The following is an 18,979-nucleotide window of genomic DNA, read 5'->3' as shown; positions in this document are numbered from 1 at the left end:
TAAGAAGAGTTTGTATAAGAGACACATGGACTGGCCCTAAGGTATGAGACAGTGGACAGAGGGAAGGCAGGAACTGTGTCTGGCTCTGGTTACCACATCACACAGTGGTGTGTCTGAGCCTGGACACAGGGGGCAATCAGGGCATGTTTCTGAGGTGCCAAAGGTGATCAGAGCTAGGACTTACCACCTGGCACTACCTGTGTCTTGCTCAAGACTCACAGCTGTAACCTCTCCACCCTCTGGCCCCACACAGCCCCTCCCCTGCCCACCTCCGTGACACCTTCAGACAGAGGGACCCAGGACCAGTGAGGGTCCAGAGAGCTGGGGTATCATTTGCATGGATGGGCCCTCCCTATCTCAGAGGATGAAGAAGGGACAGATTAGGGGAGTTCTGCTCAGCTGGGAGCCACAGAAGGCAGGATCAGTGATGGTGTCCACCATGGCCTGGTCCCCTTTCCTCTTCACCCTCCTCACTCACTGCACAGGTGACTGGATATGGGCACAGGGGAAGGGGTTCTGGGAGGACAGGTGGGGCCCCACATCCTCCTCTTGCCTCTAGACCCTGGCATCATGTTCTCTGTGTCTCTCCCCCTTTCAGGATCCTGGGCCCAGTCTGTGCTGACTCAGCCTCCCTTGGCGTCTGGGGCTCTGGGGCAGACCGTCACTATTTCATGCACTGTCAGTGACTCCAGTTTTTGGGGTGGTGAATTTATACACTGGTACCAGCAACTCCCAGGAGCGGCCCCCAAACTCCTCATCTATGGTAACAACAATCGTCCTTCTGGGGTCCCCAGTCAATTTTCTGGCTCCAAGTCTGGCAACTCCCACTCTCTGACCATCACTGGGCTCCAGCCTGAGGATGAGGCTGATTATTACTGCCAATACTTTGATGACAGAGTCATTAGACAATGCTGCAGGCCTGTGGGGAAGTGAGACAAAATCCTGTTGTCCCGACAGCGATGGACTTCCTGTGAGCAGTCCCAAATTTTCAGCCGACTCAACTGTTCCCTTTATTTGTTTGGCCTGAACTGTGGTCTGAGAGCCATCTCAGGGTACTTTATCCACAAAATCTTATCACTTTTTAGAAATTCTGCCCCCTAAGCCTGTTTCTGGCAGCAGTAGATTGTGTGATTCTTCTCAAATCCAGCTGAAATACCTGGGTGTCAGTGGAAGGCTGCCCAGGGGACAGAGTCCATGGTGAGCCAGAGAAGAACCAGGGACACAGAATCCAGCCATGTCTGGGTCAGGACACACCCACAGTGTACTGTATGTGTCCTGGTACTAACAGCTCCCATGAAGGGGACCCTAAATCTTCATCTATTGTGATGATTAGACCCTCTGGGGACCCTGATCTGTCCTCTGGCTCCATGTCTAGCAACTCTGGCTCCATGACCATCACTGGGCTGAGAACTGAGGACGAGGCTGCTCCTTACTGACCATCTTGTGACAGCATCTCAGGGCTCACTCAGAGCCCCAGGCTCATGGGAACTAAGGTCAAACACCTTTGTCATCTGCTGGGAAGCAGAGGCCCCACCAGCTGCTCAGCCTCATCTTAAGGCTTCTGCTTCTGCTGCTCCTGTTGCTGCCACCATGGGCCCAGGTCCCTCTGGGGGCATCACCTGGGAGTGAAGGCTTCTCCTTCCTTTCTGTTCCCAACGTCACTCACAGCAACCCCTTCCTAGACAAAAGATCTCAAAGGACACAGAAATGCTATCTCTCCCATAAGGTTGGGAGACAGAATCTCTTTGCACTGAAGTTCATGGATTCTGGGTGGCAGGTCCAACTGTGCTCAATTCCCACCCTAATGCTGAGGAATCCTGCATCTCAGTCCTTGGTCATTTACCTACCTCTAGAAGATTCCAGAGCTGCGGCATTCTCTCTTTAGTTCTCAGTGTTGTTTGTGCTCCTTGGGGAGATTTCTTCTGCCACTGCTGCGCCAGCCCTGGAGTATCTATCACTGAATTGTATCTTTGATTCTTTTGGAAGAACTACGTGTCCACTCCCATCAATGCTAAGATCCATTTAGCAAGTGATTTTTCTTGTCTAATTGCATGGTCTAATACTTGCAGAAGGAGGCTGAGTAATAATGGATTTAAAGGTCACATTTGCCTGTTTCTGATCTTGTGGAATATTCTTGCCCTGCACCCCATTAGCTAAGGTGCTGGCTGTGACAGTAACTACATGTGTGTGGGAAAGAAAGTGTCACCATACTGCAAATGTATTTGACTATTTCTATTTATGTGTTTTTTTAAATAAGAGATTCATTTTAGATTGGTAAAGTCTCCTCCAAATTCTACTGAGGAAATAAAATTGTATCTACTCATCTATTAATATAATGTCTCTATTAAAAGATCTATCAATATTGAACCCAACTGTATATCTGGAATAAATCACATATGACCCTGGTATATCCATATATTAACGTAATACTGGAATCTCTTTGTTGGTATTTAATTTAGAATATTTACATCAATATTTCATAATATTAGTCTGTAATTTTCTTTGTATTTTATTTATCAAGTGTAGTTTTTACTATTATACATGCTTTCTACCAAATTTAATTTTCCTAGCTTTTCAATGTTTTGAAAAATATATAATGTGAAGCCAAGAAATGGAATCACCTGATCTCAGAAGGCCTGTTTGCTTTTTCTGTGAAACTAACTGGATCTTATGTCATTTTCTAGAATAGTTCCACAATAATGTTTCACTTTTTTCCCTCAGAAATTGGTCTGATTATCCATTGCTTTCTGGTAGAATTTTTTTTATATTGCTAGGAAATTATCCTTTTTATCTATTATTAATAGGTGTTAACAGTAAGATTGTTTTTCATTTTTGTCATTTCTTATTTTGTATGTATATACATTATCCATTTTCATTCAAAACTTTATAGTTGCTTGAACTACTCTGTCATTTACAAACAAGATTTTGATGTGCCAATTAGATACAGTTCTTCTGTGACCCCCCCCTGCCTTTTTTAAGTAAGCATCACACTCAGCACAGAACCCAGTGTGGGGTTTGAACTCACAATCCTGAGATCAAGACCTGAACTGAGATCAAGAGTCAGATACTTAAGTGACTAAAACACCCAGGTGTTCCAATGATCTCTTTGTTGTACTGTTTCATTTATTATGATGGGAAGTTGGTTTCTTATTTGTCTTTTTCATTTCCTCATGCCTGCTAGAAATTTAAATTGTTCCTCTTTTTTTTCTTTGCTATATGATTTTCACAGAGCTCTTACTCTCTTTTTTATTGAATAGACTTTAATATTAAGAGAAGTTTTAGATTTATAGTGAATTTGAGTGGAACTTGCAGAGATTTTTCCAAAGTTCATGACAAACAATGTTCTTTTGTTGTCACTGAAAGGGCACTTTCCCAACAACTTCTGAGATTCTACTCAGTCTCAAGTAACCAGAGGATTCTTGGATCCTAAGTGTTTCTGAAGGACCAAAGATGCCTTGATGAGCTCGGGATATTTGCTAAATTGTGGCCTTCATGTTGGACCTGAAAATGGCCAATACTCTCAGATACGGGTTGACAGCGTTACCTCACACATTGAGCTCCAGGTCAGTGCGAAGGGGAGGCAAATCCCTCTGCTTGTGCTGCCTGGGCTGTCACTAGGTCTTACTTGCTTGTGACAAAAGCCAGCATCATGTGATAACACCAGCTATTGGTGCCCCACATGCAGATGTCACTTAGAGAATTTCTGCCGTATCGCTAATAGGATAGTAGAGACTTTTCATCTCTATGTGGCAACAATTATCATGTTCAGGACATAAAATCACAACAGGGTAACAACATGAGATAATTTGGACTTTTAGCTGGCACAGGAGATTTATTCACCAAAATGATTCTGCGTTGTCAATTATAGTTAAGAAGTGTTAATCAGGAATTCTGTAGTAAATGTCCTACAAACCCAAAATATAATAATTTTTTGAATATTTAACAAAAATATAATTCATGAATTTGTGAGACAAGCATGCGGAATCCCCCAGTGGAGAGTGAAAACCACGACCTAGTAAGAGTAGGGACCACTGATATGTCTGGAGACATAGCAGGAGTAAGGTGAGAGATGAGGCAGGACAACTGGGAATTCCTCTAGGCTATGGGGACCCCACAGAGAGAAGACCTGGGGAATCACTGGTTCCAACACCCAGTCTTCCTACTGGAGATGTAGGAAAAGCTATCAGAAGCGGGTCACCACTTAGAGGGCCAGCTGTTGTTTCCATACATGTTGTGATGCTCTGGCCACCAGAGGGCGCTGTGGCTCGACACCAGAGTGGACACTGATGCCCACCCCCCTCCCACGTGGGAAGACCCCGAGACTGCTCCAGTACAGGCAAGCATGACCCTCCCCACCTATGTGTGACTCTCCTACACTGTGACCCCTCTAATGCCATGGAGAAACTGGATGATAAATGTCCTCCCTCAGTCCACACGGAGTTGAGATCATGTCTTCTCTCACCCTGTGACTAGAAGCATCACCCAGCCTAGAGTGATGTGGGGGCTGTACATGGGGAGTGACAGCACTGTATTTTCATGAATAACTCTATTCTCAAGATTGAGGGGGAGGAGGGAGCAAGACTCAGTATCCCCATTCGCCCTCACAAAGCTGTGCTGTCATGTTTCCTACACGGTCCTATGTTAATTTGCACCACACAATCTATGTCAGATTACTGCCTGCTGCCCAAGTACAGCTCGGAGAGGAGTCCCTGCCTTCACCTGCAGGAGATGACACCTCACTCCATGCGGGATTACAGAACTGCCACCTGCTCTCACTCTGGAGGCAGAAGTCACAGCAGTAGAAATGTCAGCACTATTAAGGCCCCTGGCCAGATGACCAAATACCAAGGATCCCATGGGGGGCAGGGCTCTTCTGATGGGAAGAAGGTCTGAGGGGTATTCTGAGAGGAGGTAAGAGGTGCAGGTCTGAGGGGTATTCTGAGAGGAGGTAAGAGGTGCATTTCCTCAAACTGGAGCACACAATGTGGGTGACAGATGACAGTGCCTGAGCTCACTGGGGCTTCTCCGAGCTGAGAATGGCCTGAGCTATGACTGGATCACTCTTCCCACGGGTTTCCTGTGTCCATCCAGCATCCTCACACCCTCAGCCATTCATTCCACCACATTCTTCAGGTTCCTTAGAGAGCTCATCTGTGGAGAGGCAGGGGTTTTGAGTGGGGAACCCACGATGAACTGGGAAGATGGGGGCCTTTTTCTCTGCCTCAGATTCTCCTCTCTCCCCCTGCTCTTCCTTGTTTCACCTTCTCTCCTCTCCAGGGCACCTTCAGACATTTGAGCTCCTCCCCATCAGGGTAATTTATTCCTCCCCACGTTATTACACTTGTCATTCTCAGAGGACAGGGAAAAAAATCCCACCCTCACTGGGGATTCTGCAGAATAATCTTCCCCTTTTATTCACCTGCCACAGGTAGAGCCCTTCCCTGGACCACATTTCTCTATGTGCCTCCTGATAATCTGTTCCTTATTTCTGTTTTCACCGTCTGCTTCTCCTAACTGCCTTTGTCCAAGACCAGAAACAGAGAAGGGGCACATATATGGAATAGATGTATGGAAATAAACAACTACACCATAGAAAAAAAATGCATTATCCTAACGGAGCCAATGTTCTGTTTAAGGTTCATGTGTCTTCCCAAGCTTCCTCATTCAGTTCCTTCGTCACATGGGAAACTCAGAGGTGGGCCAGACACACATATGGGAGAGGACTGATGGCCCTTGGCAACTTTCTCCCCTAGGGTTTCACTTAGGTGGTTCCAATACCCCTCAATATGAATTATCCTCTGGTCAACATCCCTGAACTTTTGTCTGTGCACATGTCACATCCTACTGATGCCTTTACCATGTGTTATTTTAGATGGTAACAAACATTTCAAGCACCTTCTTGCATTTGAAAATTGTACAGTTTTTTAATCTCTTGCTCTTACTAAGGAAGATAAATACCCAAGTTACTGTAAATTGTACAAATGTAATTGAAAATGTTTCAGTAATGGAGCATAGTAAGCAACAAAATAAAAATATATATATTGAGGAGTAATTTATAGTCAGAAACTTACAGGTTAATATTTGCACAATTCAGGTGTAAATTTGAAAGATGGCATAAATCAGTGGAGGGGGGTACATTTCTTTTGTGTCCAACTTCCAATAATCCAACAGACCGAGGTAGATGTTAAAGCTTCAGGGATTCTCTTTTGGTGTCATTGACCTTCTTTAAGAAGGAGGAAATGGGGTTCAGTGAAGAGTTCAGGGAAATGCTGGAGGGTGGAAGAGGGAGTGAGAACTGGTCAACTAGCAGAGAGGGGCTGTGTGAGCAGAGGGTCTGGTGTCCTCTCCCCGGGGCCAACGCTGAGGAAGCAGGGAGCTGGAGAGCCTTCCTCTCAGTCCTGGCAGAACCATTGAGTCAGGAACACAGAGACGGCTCCTCCCTGACTCTTCATACTACTCCCTCACCTGCACCCATCAGAGAATACTTGGTGCTTTTAAAATATGTGTTTCATGAATAATTACATAAGTTCTGGAACATATAAATGAATTATTTCTCCAACTAAAAAAAAAGCTTTATACTTTTCTGTTTCTCCCATAAAAAGTGGAGGCAGCATGGGTTCCTTCGTTCTTAAGCCCATCCTGTGCTCAGAGTCTACCCTGTGAGATCGCTCATTTCATGGTCATGGAGGCAGAGCTTCCCTCTCATACTCCCTCCTGCTTCATTACTTGTTCCTACTCCTCCAAAATACGGAAACAGGCTCTATCATCAACCCTAGCCTGAATCTATCTAGTATCTCCTACAGGAGTTCACGTAGTGATTCCCTGCAATCATCAGGTGGTTTTCTCTATGCCAACAATGAAGAAGCCAGAAGGATATTGAGAAAACAATTCCATTAAGACAGCATAGAAAAGAACAAAATTTATTTTTTTAAGTTTTTATTTACTTACTTTGAGAGTGGGGGAGGGGCAGGAAGAGAGGGAGAGAGAGAAAATCTCAAGCAGGCTCCGGACTTCCAGCAAAGAGCCTGATGTGGGGCTCGAACTCACGAACCGTGAGAGCACAACCTGAGCCAAACCAAGAGCCAGACTCTCAATGGACTGAGCCCTACCCGCCACGTAAAAAGAGAACAAAGCATTCAGGAGTGAACTTAACCAAGTAGGCAAAAAATTTGTAAATTGAAAACTACAAAACATTGCTGAAAAAAATTAAGGAAGATTTAAAGAAGAGAACAGATGCCACTCCATGGATTGACTGGATGACTTACTATTGTGAAGGTACAATCAATAGCTCTCAAGTCCACGTACACATTCAGTGCCATCCGGCCATGTGCTCACTGCCCCCAGTTTAATCCTATAATGTTGGGATAAATGCCAGTTCTTTGGAACTAAATCTTAGACACCCAACCACAACATATTCCATGGAGCTTTTACCAAAAAATCTTGGTTAGTGCCCAATGCATGTAGTGTAATAGGTCATGAGAGTTTTCAGTGCAGGAGAGGAGGAAGAACCTCTCAGAAAGTTGAGAGCTCCATTTATAGTAATGTTCTTTTTATGTCAGTCTTCATACTGAGTAAAATAGCAAAACTAGACTACAACTATATTAACCATATCAAAGAGTGAAATGAACTATCGTGAGACTTTTAATCGTCTTGTAGCCCTGCAGCTTTCCTTCCAGTCTCCTGAGTCAGATTGTGCTGATGCTGCCACCCACACCATCTGGATTTCATTAAATAAAGACAGAATAGAAGTTGTATTTATTATAAATGAATGTGATATATATTTACCATAAAATCATTATATATAATGATTTTATATATAAATATATATTACATATGTGCCATCTGCTATACTATTGTAGGGTTTATTGATATATTGTAATTTAATACATAGCATATATAACATGAAATACTGCATTGTATTTATTAATATTCTGTTACATAATATATGTACACATGTTACATGTTGCAATTTATATATATTATATAAATTAAATAATATCTGTATATCATATATACATTATAAATGTTATATATTTCATATATACTTTTTATATGTATGATATCATATATTTTGAAATGGTATGTATCACACATACATTTTACATAATACATATGTTATAAATTACAGATGCTAGAGACAGCTGGACATGGGAATGTAGTGTAAACTCATTTTCTGATTCTATGAAAACAATAAAACCCAAATCAACAGGAAGAGCATCCAATGAACACAGCTGATAGGTACATGTAGAATCCATGTTATATAGGGAAGCATTTACCCTGACCCCAGAGAGGATCCAGGCTGAGACTGGGCAACTGAAACCTCTTGTTGATGAGAACAGAGGGTGTGGGAGAGCAGATAGGAAGACACACTGAGTCCTATGTTAGAGGCCCTGATCAGAGAGAGCTTGTGAGCTTCCAGAAATATGGTACTGACACACTGTGGGAGAGGAATATGAAGTCATGGACCCACTGAAATGATACCTTACCCCCAGTGAGCAGTTTGCATCAGTCTGGTGCTTCAGAGATGAAATGCACAACCCAGAGATAGTTCTTCCCTGGGCCAGGGGCTCCCTTCTTTAGGGTTGGCTCAGGCCTCCCTTCAGAAGTCAGGGATCCAGGCTGATGATTGAGACTTCTCAGTTTCCTCACTATGAAATATACACTGAATGCATTAGTGTTCAAATTGTCATGATTTGGCTTATTTGTAAGAAATATGTCATTTATTTCTATACTTTATAATGACTTACAGAAACTGATATTGTGCCATTCAGATATTTCAATTATTACCAAATTCTTCCTTTTCCTTTTTTTTTTAAAGTTTATTTATTTTGAGAGAGAGAGAGAGAGAGAGAGTACACGTGGGAGGGGCAGAGAGAGAAGGAGAGAGAGAATCACAAGCAGGATTCACGATGTCCGCAGAGAGCCCAACACTGGGCTTGATCTCAAAAACTGAGAGATCATGACTTGAGCCAAAATCAAGAGGTGGATGCTTAACTGACTGAGCCATCCAAGCACCCCACTTTCCTTTTTTTCTTAAGTATTACAAAGCACCAACATCCATTAGAAAGCATTCATTTAAAGATATACAGATTGAGAAGGGAAAACTAAAACAGTACTATTCTTAGATGACATAAATATCTATGAAGAAAATTGAATAGAATTACCATCAAGAAAGAAAGAAAGAAAGAAAGAAGAAAGAAAATCTTAGAACTAATAAGAGATTACAGCAAAGTTGTAGGACAATGATAATGTAAGATTCAAGTGCTTTCCTATAAACTATCATTGAATGAGTGGAATTTGAAATGAAAACACAATTTCACTTACATTAGCACTCCAAAAATGGAAATGCTTAGGTATAAATTGAGCAAAATACATACAAGATCTATGTAAGAAAAACCAGAAAATTCTGATGAGCCAAATCAAAGAAGAACTACATACATTGAGAAATGTTCCATGTCTGTGGATAGGAACACTCACTATTTTCAAGATGTGAGTGCTTCCCAATTGATCTATAGATCAATTGTCTCCCTCTCTCTCTGTTCCTCCCCCACTTGCAGTCTGTCTCTCTCTCTCTCTCAAAAATAAATAAATATTAAAAAAGAAGTAATATATTAAAACAATGAAATGGAATCAGTAATCAACAAACTCCCAGTAACATCCAGAACCAAAAGTCTTCATAGGCAAATTCTATCACATGTTTAAAGAAGAGTTAATACTTATTCTTCTCAAACTATTTCAAAATAGAAGAGGAAGGAAAACTTCCAAATTAATTCTATCAGGCCAGCATTACCTTGATATCAAAACCAGATAAAGATACCACAGGAAAAGAGAACTACAGGCCAATATCTCTGATGGACATATGCCAATACCTCCACAAAATACTAGCAAATTCATCCAACAATACATTAAGAAAATCATTTAACATGATCCAATGGGATTTATTTATGGGATGCAAGGGCGATTTAAATTTGAAAATCCATCAATATGATACTACACATCAATAAGAGAAAAGATAAAAACCATTCGATGATTTCAATAGATGCAGAAAAAACAATTTGGTAAAGTACAATATCCATCCATGATAAAAATCCTCAACAATGTAGGTTTACAGGGAACATGCCACAACATAATAAAGGCCATATATAAAAACCCCACAGTAATCATAGTGGAGAAAAGTTGAGAGTTTTCCCCTAAGGTCAGGAACAAGACAAGGATGTCTACTCTCGCCACTTTTTTTATTATTTTATTTTATTTTATTTTTTAACGTTTATTTATTTTTGAGACAGATAGAGACAGAGCATAAACAGGGGAGGGTCAGAGAGAGAGGGAGACACAGAATCCGAAACGGGCTCCAGGCCGCCAGCACAGAGCCCAATGCGGGGCTCGAACCCACAGACCGTGAGAGCATGACCCGAGCTGAAGTTGGCCGCTTAACCGACTGAGCCACCCAGGCGCCCCTACTCTCGCCACTTTTATTCAACCTAGTACTGGAAGTCTTAGCCACAGCAATCAGAAAGCAAAAAGAAATTAAAAGTATCCAAATTGGTAAGGAATTATATCATACTGCAAAGGACATGGTACTATATATATATATATATATATAATTCTAAAGATTCCAACAAAAAACTACCAGAACCAATAAATAAATTCAATAAAGTCACAGGTTATAAAATCAATGTACAGAACTCTGTTGCATTTCTTTTTTTTTTTTTTTAAATTTTTTTATTTATTCTTGGGACAGAGAGAGACAGAGCATGAACGGGGGAGGGGCAGAGAGAGAGGGAGACACAGAATCGGAAACAGGCTCCAGGCTCCGAGCCATCAGCCCAGAGCCTGAGGCGGGGCTCGAACTCACGGACCACGAGATCGTGACCTGGCTGAAGTCGGACGCTTAACCGACTGCGCCACCCAGGCGCCCCTCTGTTGCATTTCTATACACTGATAATGAAGCCACAGAGAGGGAAATTAAGAAATCAATCTCATTGACAATTGAGCCAAGAATAATAAGATACCCAAAAATAAACTTAACCGAAGGGGTGAAAGACTTTTACTATGAAAACTATGAAGGATTGATGAAAGAAATTGAAGATGACACAAGAAATGAACAAACATCCCTGTCATGGATTGGAAGAACAAATATTGTTAAAATGTTTATACTACCCAAATCAATCTACAGATTTAAGGCAATTCCTATCAAAGTGACAACAGCATTTTTCACAGAACTAGAACAGTCCTAAAATTTATGTGGAACCACAAAAGTTCCCAAATAGTGAAACATTCTTGAAAAAGAAAACCAAAACTGGAGGTATCACCATTCCAGATTTCCATTTATATTAGAAAACTGTAGTAATCGAAACCATATGGTAATGGCACAAAAACAGACAAAAAAAAAAAAAAAAGGAAACAGAATAGAAAGCCCAGAAATAAGCCCAAGAGTATATGACCAATCAATGTTTGACAAAGGAGGCAAGAATACGGAATGGGAAAAAGACAGTCTTGTCAACAAATGGTGCTGGGAAAACTGGACAGCTACATGTAAAAGAACGAAACCAGACCACTTTCTTCCACCATACACAAAAATGAACTCAAATTGGATTAAAGACCTAAATGTGAGACCTGAAAACATAAGAATTCTAGAGAGAACTGGCAGTTATCTCTCTGACATTGGCTGTAGCAACATTATTCTGGGGATATCTCCTCAGGCAAGGGAAATAAAAGAAGAGATACACTATTGGGACTACATCAAAATAAAAATCTTCTGCAGAGTGAAGAAAAAAATCGACAGAACTAGAAGGAAACCTGTTGAATGGGATTAGTCAAGGTCACTAACTTTTGCAAAGGAAGCCTGCATGCAATGGCGGACTGATGCGAGGTTCCATGATTTTTCCCTCTGATCCCTCTCAGAATCTAAAAGGGCTTCCCAGTTCTAGACTCACCATGGAAGGGGATGAAGTTGCCACTGTATTACAACAAAAGTTCTCCCTCTTCACCTTTATTCATTTGTCCTCTTGAGCAGCTGGTGACCCTGTGAGGGCCCCTCATCATCTCTGTGGACATCTCCATTTCAGTGACTGCTGCTCAGAAAGTGATGGGGACGAGGAGAGTCTGATACTTACAAGAATGTAGGCTGGAGAATGGCTCCTCCATCTACCCTGAAGCTCTGTTCAGGGTGTTTTGAGAGCCCTTAGGTACAAGGAGAAGGATGTTCACCATCCGTGATGGGGAGTAAAGACTCCGTTTGGATACATCTCTTCTTATTTCAAGAAAGTCACAAAATACATATGACATATATTTGCATCTAACAAAGGATTGAAATAAGGAGGAAATTTGGGACATAGAATTCTTTATACATATTCCTTTCTACTGCAAATGGAAGGTGATTTAAGGAGAGAACTATTTGTTTTTTTTAATTTAAAAGATAAGACTTCTCAATAGTAAAAACAATGCCGATTTAAAAACTGCAAATTATCTCAACAAAGGTGATATTCATGTGATATAAATAAGCTTGAGAAAAGCTGGTCAACATCATGTCAGTAAGAAACTGCACAATAACACAGCAATGACATACTGTTACATACCCATTAGAATGGCCAAAATCAAAACCACAGATGACACCAACGTCTGGCCAGGATATGGAGCAATGGAACTCTATTTCATTAGTGAGGGGAATTCAGGATGGTACAGCTACTTTGGAAAAGATTTTGGCAATTTCTTTTAAAACTGAACATTCTCTGAATTCTTGCCATTTGCAATAAATGTGGATGGAACTGGAGGGTAGTATGCTAAGCAAAATTAGTCAGAGAGGACCAATATAATATGACTTCACTCATATGTGGAATTTAAGATACAAAACAGTTGAACACAAGGGAAGAAAAGAAAACAACATAAAAACAGGGAGGGGACAAAACATAAGAGGCTCTTAAATATAGAGAACAGAGGGTTGCTGGAGGGATTGTGGGAGGGGGGATGGGCTAAATGGGCAACAGGCATTAAGAAGACATTTGTTGGGATGAGCACGGCCTGTTATATGTAGGGGTGAATCACTGGATTCTACTCCCAAAATCATGATTGTTCCTAACTAACTTGGAAGTAAATTAAAAAAAAATTTTTTTAAACCCCCAAAAAACCAAAAAACAAACAAACAAAACCCTGGAACATTGTTTTGCTTTAAAATCCAGGGATCATGCATCTTTGCATTTACCTAGAGGAGTTAAAAACAATGTGTACAAAAAACCCCTGCACAAGTATGTTGACAGTGGCTTTATGCATAACTGCCCACACCTGTCAGCAGCCAACCGAAATGCCTTTCAGGAGGTGATAGGTAAGTAAATCCCAACGATAGAATATTGATCAGAGCTACAAAGATATGAGGCACCAAGGCATAAAAAAACACGGAGGACATTTTGTTGCACGTTGCTAAATGAAAGCAGCTAACGTGTAATGGCTGCACGCTGTGTGACTCCAAGGATGTAACATTCTCCAAAAAGACAAATCTATTTAGACAATAAAAGAATAGTGGTTGCAAGGGTTTTAGCATGGGGAGGGATGGACAGCTGGAGCACAGAGGTTTTTTGTGGCAGTGGAAGTGTTCTGTGTGATTCTAAAATGGACATATATCAGTGTATAGCTCTTGAACTTATTGAATGAACAAAGTCAAGAGTGAGCTTTGCTGTTGTAAAGTATAGACTTTGGGTGACAATGACTTGTCAGTGTTGGTTCATGGTTTATAACAAGTGACCACACTCATGCTAGAGTTGCATGATGGGAAAGACAAGGTGGTAGAGGGGGGTGTATTTGGGAAATCTGTAATTCCCACTAAATTCTTCTGTGACAATAAATCATAAAGTCTATTGATGTTTTTAAGTATTCAGTGGTCAAGACCACATATATGGGGATGTCTGGGTCTCGGGCAGCAGGGGGCACTGTGGCCTGTCTCTGAGCCTTGTGTGCTGTGATCCCAGCTGGGAGCCACCTGGCTCTGGTTCTCACTGTGGCTTAGCATGTGGGTGCTCACAGGCCCTTGGGGAGCCCCAGGTCAGGCCCCACAGCTTTCGCTCCATCCCCTCCTGGGGTGAGATTTCCAGACAAGGGTCAGGTTCAGGGTTCAGACTGGGGCTGGCCAGCCAGGGGGAGGGGGCTGGTTTGCATGAAATGTCTCTCCCTCCCTTTGGGCTGCTGGAGGAAATAAGAGAGACTCTGGGAGCCCAGCTGAGGGACATTGAGGACACACTGCTGAGCAGGGGTCTCCACCATGGCCTGGGCTCCTCTCTTGCTCACACTGCTGGCTCACTGCACAGGTGGCTGGAGGCTGGGATCAGGGCTGGAGAGGAAAGGACTGTGGAACCATGTATGGGCTCTGTCTACTGACCCTTCTCTCTCACCCCATGTCTCTCTTCTGACTTGCAGGGTCCTGGACCCAGTCGGTGGTGACTCAGCCATCTGAAGTGTCCAAGCCTGTGAATAAGAGTGTTACCATCTCCTGCACGGGAAGCAGCAGCAATGTTGGGGTTGGAGGTGTGTCCTGGTACCAGCAGCTCCCAGGCAGTGTCCCCAAAGTTCTCATCTATGGTAGCAGTGCTCGGCCTGCGGGGGTCCCGTCCAGATTCACAGGCTCCAGGTCAGGGAATGTGGCCTCCCTGAGCATCTCTAGCCTCCAGGCTGAGGATGAGGCTGATTATTACTGCTCAGTGTGGGACCACAGTCTCAAAGCTCACACACTGCTCCAGGCCTGTGGGGAAGTGAGACCCAAACCTGCTGTCCCCTCAGCAATGGGACTTTCTGTGCAGCTCACACCCCTTGGCCAACACAGCTGCTTCATTGTTTGTTTCTTCTAAAAGTGGAGTCTTAGACAAGGCTAGGGAATTTTTTCTAGAAAAAGTGTCCTTGTTCTCTCAAATTGTGCCCGTAAACCCAACCCTACTCTGCAAAACATTGTCTGAGTTTCTTCCATTGGGCAGGATTACTGTGCACCTGGGGGCTGGCTGCCCTGGGAATTGAGTCCCCATTGGGTCAGAAGCAGGCAGGTTCCATGTGTCCCTGATCAGGATAGATGACTACAGAGATCAGTCCCTCCACACCCTCTGGTGAACACCAAGTATGTGCCAGGCATGACCCTTGGGCTTAAGTACAGCGTGAGTGTGCTAGGGACAATCTATGTCCTCATGTTGCTGAAAATGTCCTGGGAGAGAAAGAGGAGAAACAAGCATGAATAGCAACACAAATAAGATGTTTCTGGAGAGTGAACAAGGGTGAGGCAGTGAGGTGGACCTGGAACATTGGAGGGGTTGACAGGAAACCCCCGAATCTGACATGCTGTGATGATGTCTCAGTGCTGCATAGATGATCAAGGAGCCAGAGGGGAGCGTGAGGAGGGGACCAGGTAGAGGCTGTTGACTGTGTCCCCATCAGACCCCTCCTCCTCAGGTCAGGGGTCCAGCAAAACTGAATGGCAACATGCAGAAGAATGAAACTGGATCTCTTTCTTGCACCATACACAACAATAAATCCAAAATGTACAGAAGACTAGACAGGAAGACAGGAAATCATCAAAATCTTAGAGGAGAACACAGGTGTAAACTCTTTGACCTTGGCTGGGGAAACTTCTTATGAGACACATTGCTGAAGGCAAGAAAGCACATGTAAACATGAATCCTGGGACTTCATCAAGTTAAAACGCTTCTGCACAGCAAAGGAAACAATGAACAAAATGAAAAGGCAGCCTACAGAATGGGAGAAGGGTATATGCAAAAACATATCTTATAATAGGTTAATATCCAAAATCCATAAAGAACTTTTCAACCTCAACACCCCTAAAACAAATAACCCATTTAAGAAATGGGCAGAAGACACGAATAGACACTTTTACAAAGAAGTTATCCAAATGGCTAACAGATACTCAACATCACTCATCCTCAGGGAAATAAAAATGAAAACCATGATGAGAATCCACCTCACACCTGTCAGAATGGCTACAATTAACAACACAAGGAACAACAGGTGTTGTCAGGGATGCAGAGAAAGGGGAACCCTCTTGCATTGTTGGTGGGAATGCAAACTGGTGTAGTCACTCTAGAGAAGAGTACAGATGTTCCTCAAAAAACTAAAAATAGAAATACCCTATGATCCAGCAATTGTACTATTAGTTCTTTACCCAAAAGATACAAAAGTATAGATTCAAGGGGGTACATGCACCCCAATGTTTATAGTAGCTTTATTAACAATAGCCAAACTACGGAGAGAGCTCAAATGTCCATCAACTGATTAATGGATAAAGACGTGGTCTGTATCTGCAAAGGAATATTACTCATCCATCAAAAAAAAATGAAATCTTGTCATTTGCAATGACATGGATGGAGCTAGAATGTTTCATGCTGAGTGAAGTAAGTTAATCAGGGAAAGAAGAATGCTGCATGATTTCACTCGTATGTGGAATTTAAGAAACAAAACAGATGGACATATGGGGAAGGGGTTGAAGAGAAGAGAGGGAAACAAACCTCTCAGTGATAGAGAACAAAGTAGGAGCTGACAGTGGGAAGTAGGTAGGAGATGGGCTAGATGTGTGATGGGTATTAAGGAGGGCACTTGTGATGAGCACTGGGTGTTGTATGTAAGTGATGAATCAATGAATTCTACTCCTGAAACAAATATTGCATTGTATCTTAACTACCTAAAATTTAAATGAAAAAAATTTAAAAAATTAAATAAAGCCAAAATCACAAAAATAAATAAATAAGATAAACTGTAATTTGAGACCATTCTCAGGAATCTTTGGCTACAAAATCACCCACATTCTCTTAAATTCAGCTCCCCCAAACTTATTCTTGGCAGGAAAACATTGTAGGATTTTCTCATATTAAAGAGAAATTCCAAGGTGCCAGGCACAGGCTGCCCTGAGGACAGAGTATGTGACAGGTCAGGAAAGACCGGAGACACAGAGTCCACCTGTGTCTGACTGAGGGTAGACTACTGTCCAGATATTGTGCATCCACACCACTTACTGAACACCTAATATATGTTACACCTGAGTCTAGGATGTGGGACACATCTGGACATGACAGGAAGGGTCCCCATGCTCAGGGAGCTGACAGTGTCTGGGGGAAGAGAGAGGACACAGAAGTTAAACATGTCTTCAAGGAAAGCTATGTCCCAGCAGCATGAGGAGGGGTGAGGTCGGTGCAGTGGAGCTGGAGCATTGGAGGGGTGAACAGGGAACCCCAGAATCTGACGTTTGGTAATGACATCCTAGTTCTGCATAGATGATGAAGGGACAGGAGGGGAGCATGAAGCTGTGACCCAGCAGGGACTGTGGAGTCTGTCCCAGTCAAACTAGGAGTTCTGGACAAGGGATTGAGTGAGGACGAAAGTCAGGGTCCTCATGACTTGGAGGAAGCAGGGACTGAGGATAGGGATTTGAAGGAGGGGAACCTGGTAGGGGGCTTGGGAACTGGTGGAGAGGGGGCCCCATCAGCTGGAACAGTGTGAGAACCTATCTCTGATGCAGGAGGACTTCTATCTCATGTTTCCAGGAAATAGGATCAGCCCCTGACATAGGGAACTGTACATCAGGAGTCCTAGGAATTCACATATTTGCTTACTCTTGTCTGACCCTTCATGAAACTTCACGTGGGCCTGTTGTTGGGGGGGTGGGGAGAGTATTTCCTGAGTTCTTCAGGGTCCTTCCAGCTGGAATATGAATCAAATTTATATTTGGCAAATTAGCTGGAGAAAACGAAATTTAATAGCCTACATAAAGGGAATCCACAAAGACATGGAAGATTCAAAAGACAGGCAACATGACACATGAATAAAGGAGGTAGGGGTCTCAGGTTCAAAGAGGAGAAAGACCATTTTTCGCAGGAAGGCCAGAGGAGATGTCTGGAAAACAAAGGTTGCTCCTCTATCTCTATCTATCTATCTATCTATATCTAACTATCTATCTCCCTATCTCTCTATCTATCTATCTATCCTGTTTCTCATCTATCTATCTATCTATCTATCATCTATCTCATCTCTATCTATCTTATCTATCTTGTGTATCTATCATCTATCATATATCTATCTATTCATCTATCTCATCTACCTATTTATCTATCTATCATATATCTATCTCATCTATCTATGTATCATCTATCTATCATCTATTATCTATTTATTTATGTTAACTTTTAAAAGCTTATTTATTTTTTTTAAGAGAGAGAGAGAGAAGGAGAAGTCAGAGAAAGAGGGGGAGACAGAGAATCTCAAGCAGGCTCCACACTGTCAGTGCCAAGCCCAGTGTGGGGCTCAAACTCATGAATGGGAGATCATGACTTTACCTGGAATCAAGAGTAGTGTAATGCCTGAAGTTCCAAAACCTCCCACAAAAGACCACCAGAGTCGTAAGTCAAAGCCAAGCGGCAAGGGTCGTTTATTGCAGGTTCGAACCTGGTCCTCTGCGCACTCGTCGCCGGTGACACAAGAGGCCACGATTAGGGTTGGTATAGCGTTTTTATAGACAGAGACAAATAGCACAGGGGAGGTTTTTACTTGTGGCGAGAGGAAGAAAGGGGGAAGGGGGTAGGTGAGGAATGTGCTAAGCAAGCAGGTTTACAGAAGCGAGAAATGCCGGTTAGTTTGTATACAATCACTCATTCCATTACATATCAGACTACATTTAGGAAGTTTTACAGCCCATTCTACAGTGGGTTACAATCAGGAAAGGTCTCACAATGCTCATAGCAAACAGCAAGCAAAACAAACTTCTCAGCAATTGTATTTCTTATCAAACATCCATAATAAGCAGAAAAGAGAACCTAGCTTTAAACTAAGGCGGGGCTGTCATTTGGATTCAAAGCTGTTCCTTTCAGTAGGCCACTGAACTAAATGAGCCACTTAGGCAACCCCCCCCCCCCCGTACTATTGAGACACATGTCTTAGGTAAAGAGGGACACCAGTTGATAGCTCTCTTCCTGATATAAGTGGGCAGTTTGGGGGAAGGTAT

At 42.6% G+C, this 18,979-nt stretch overlaps 2 gene segments (V, D, J or C); both read left to right on the top strand.

Annotated features, from left to right (window-relative positions):
- The first annotated feature begins 436 nt into the window (after positions 1 to 436).
- Positions 437 to 933, top strand: LOC102966159. The segment is given in 2 exon segments: positions 437 to 485; positions 599 to 933. Coding segments are annotated over 2 exon segments (381 nt in total).
- Positions 934 to 14,188: 13,255 nt separating this feature from the next.
- On the top strand, positions 14,189 to 14,834 carry LOC102966456. The segment is given in 2 exon segments: positions 14,189 to 14,297; positions 14,407 to 14,834. Coding segments are annotated over 2 exon segments (474 nt in total).
- Positions 14,835 to 18,979: the final 4,145 nt, after the last annotated feature.

Source organism: Panthera tigris, chromosome D3, assembly GCF_018350195.1.
Source record: "Panthera tigris isolate Pti1 chromosome D3, P.tigris_Pti1_mat1.1, whole genome shotgun sequence".
Classification (NCBI taxonomy): Eukaryota; Metazoa; Chordata; class Mammalia; order Carnivora; family Felidae; genus Panthera; species Panthera tigris.
The sequence above is the reverse complement of the archived record's forward strand: the minus strand, read 5'-3'. Positions and strand labels throughout refer to the sequence as shown.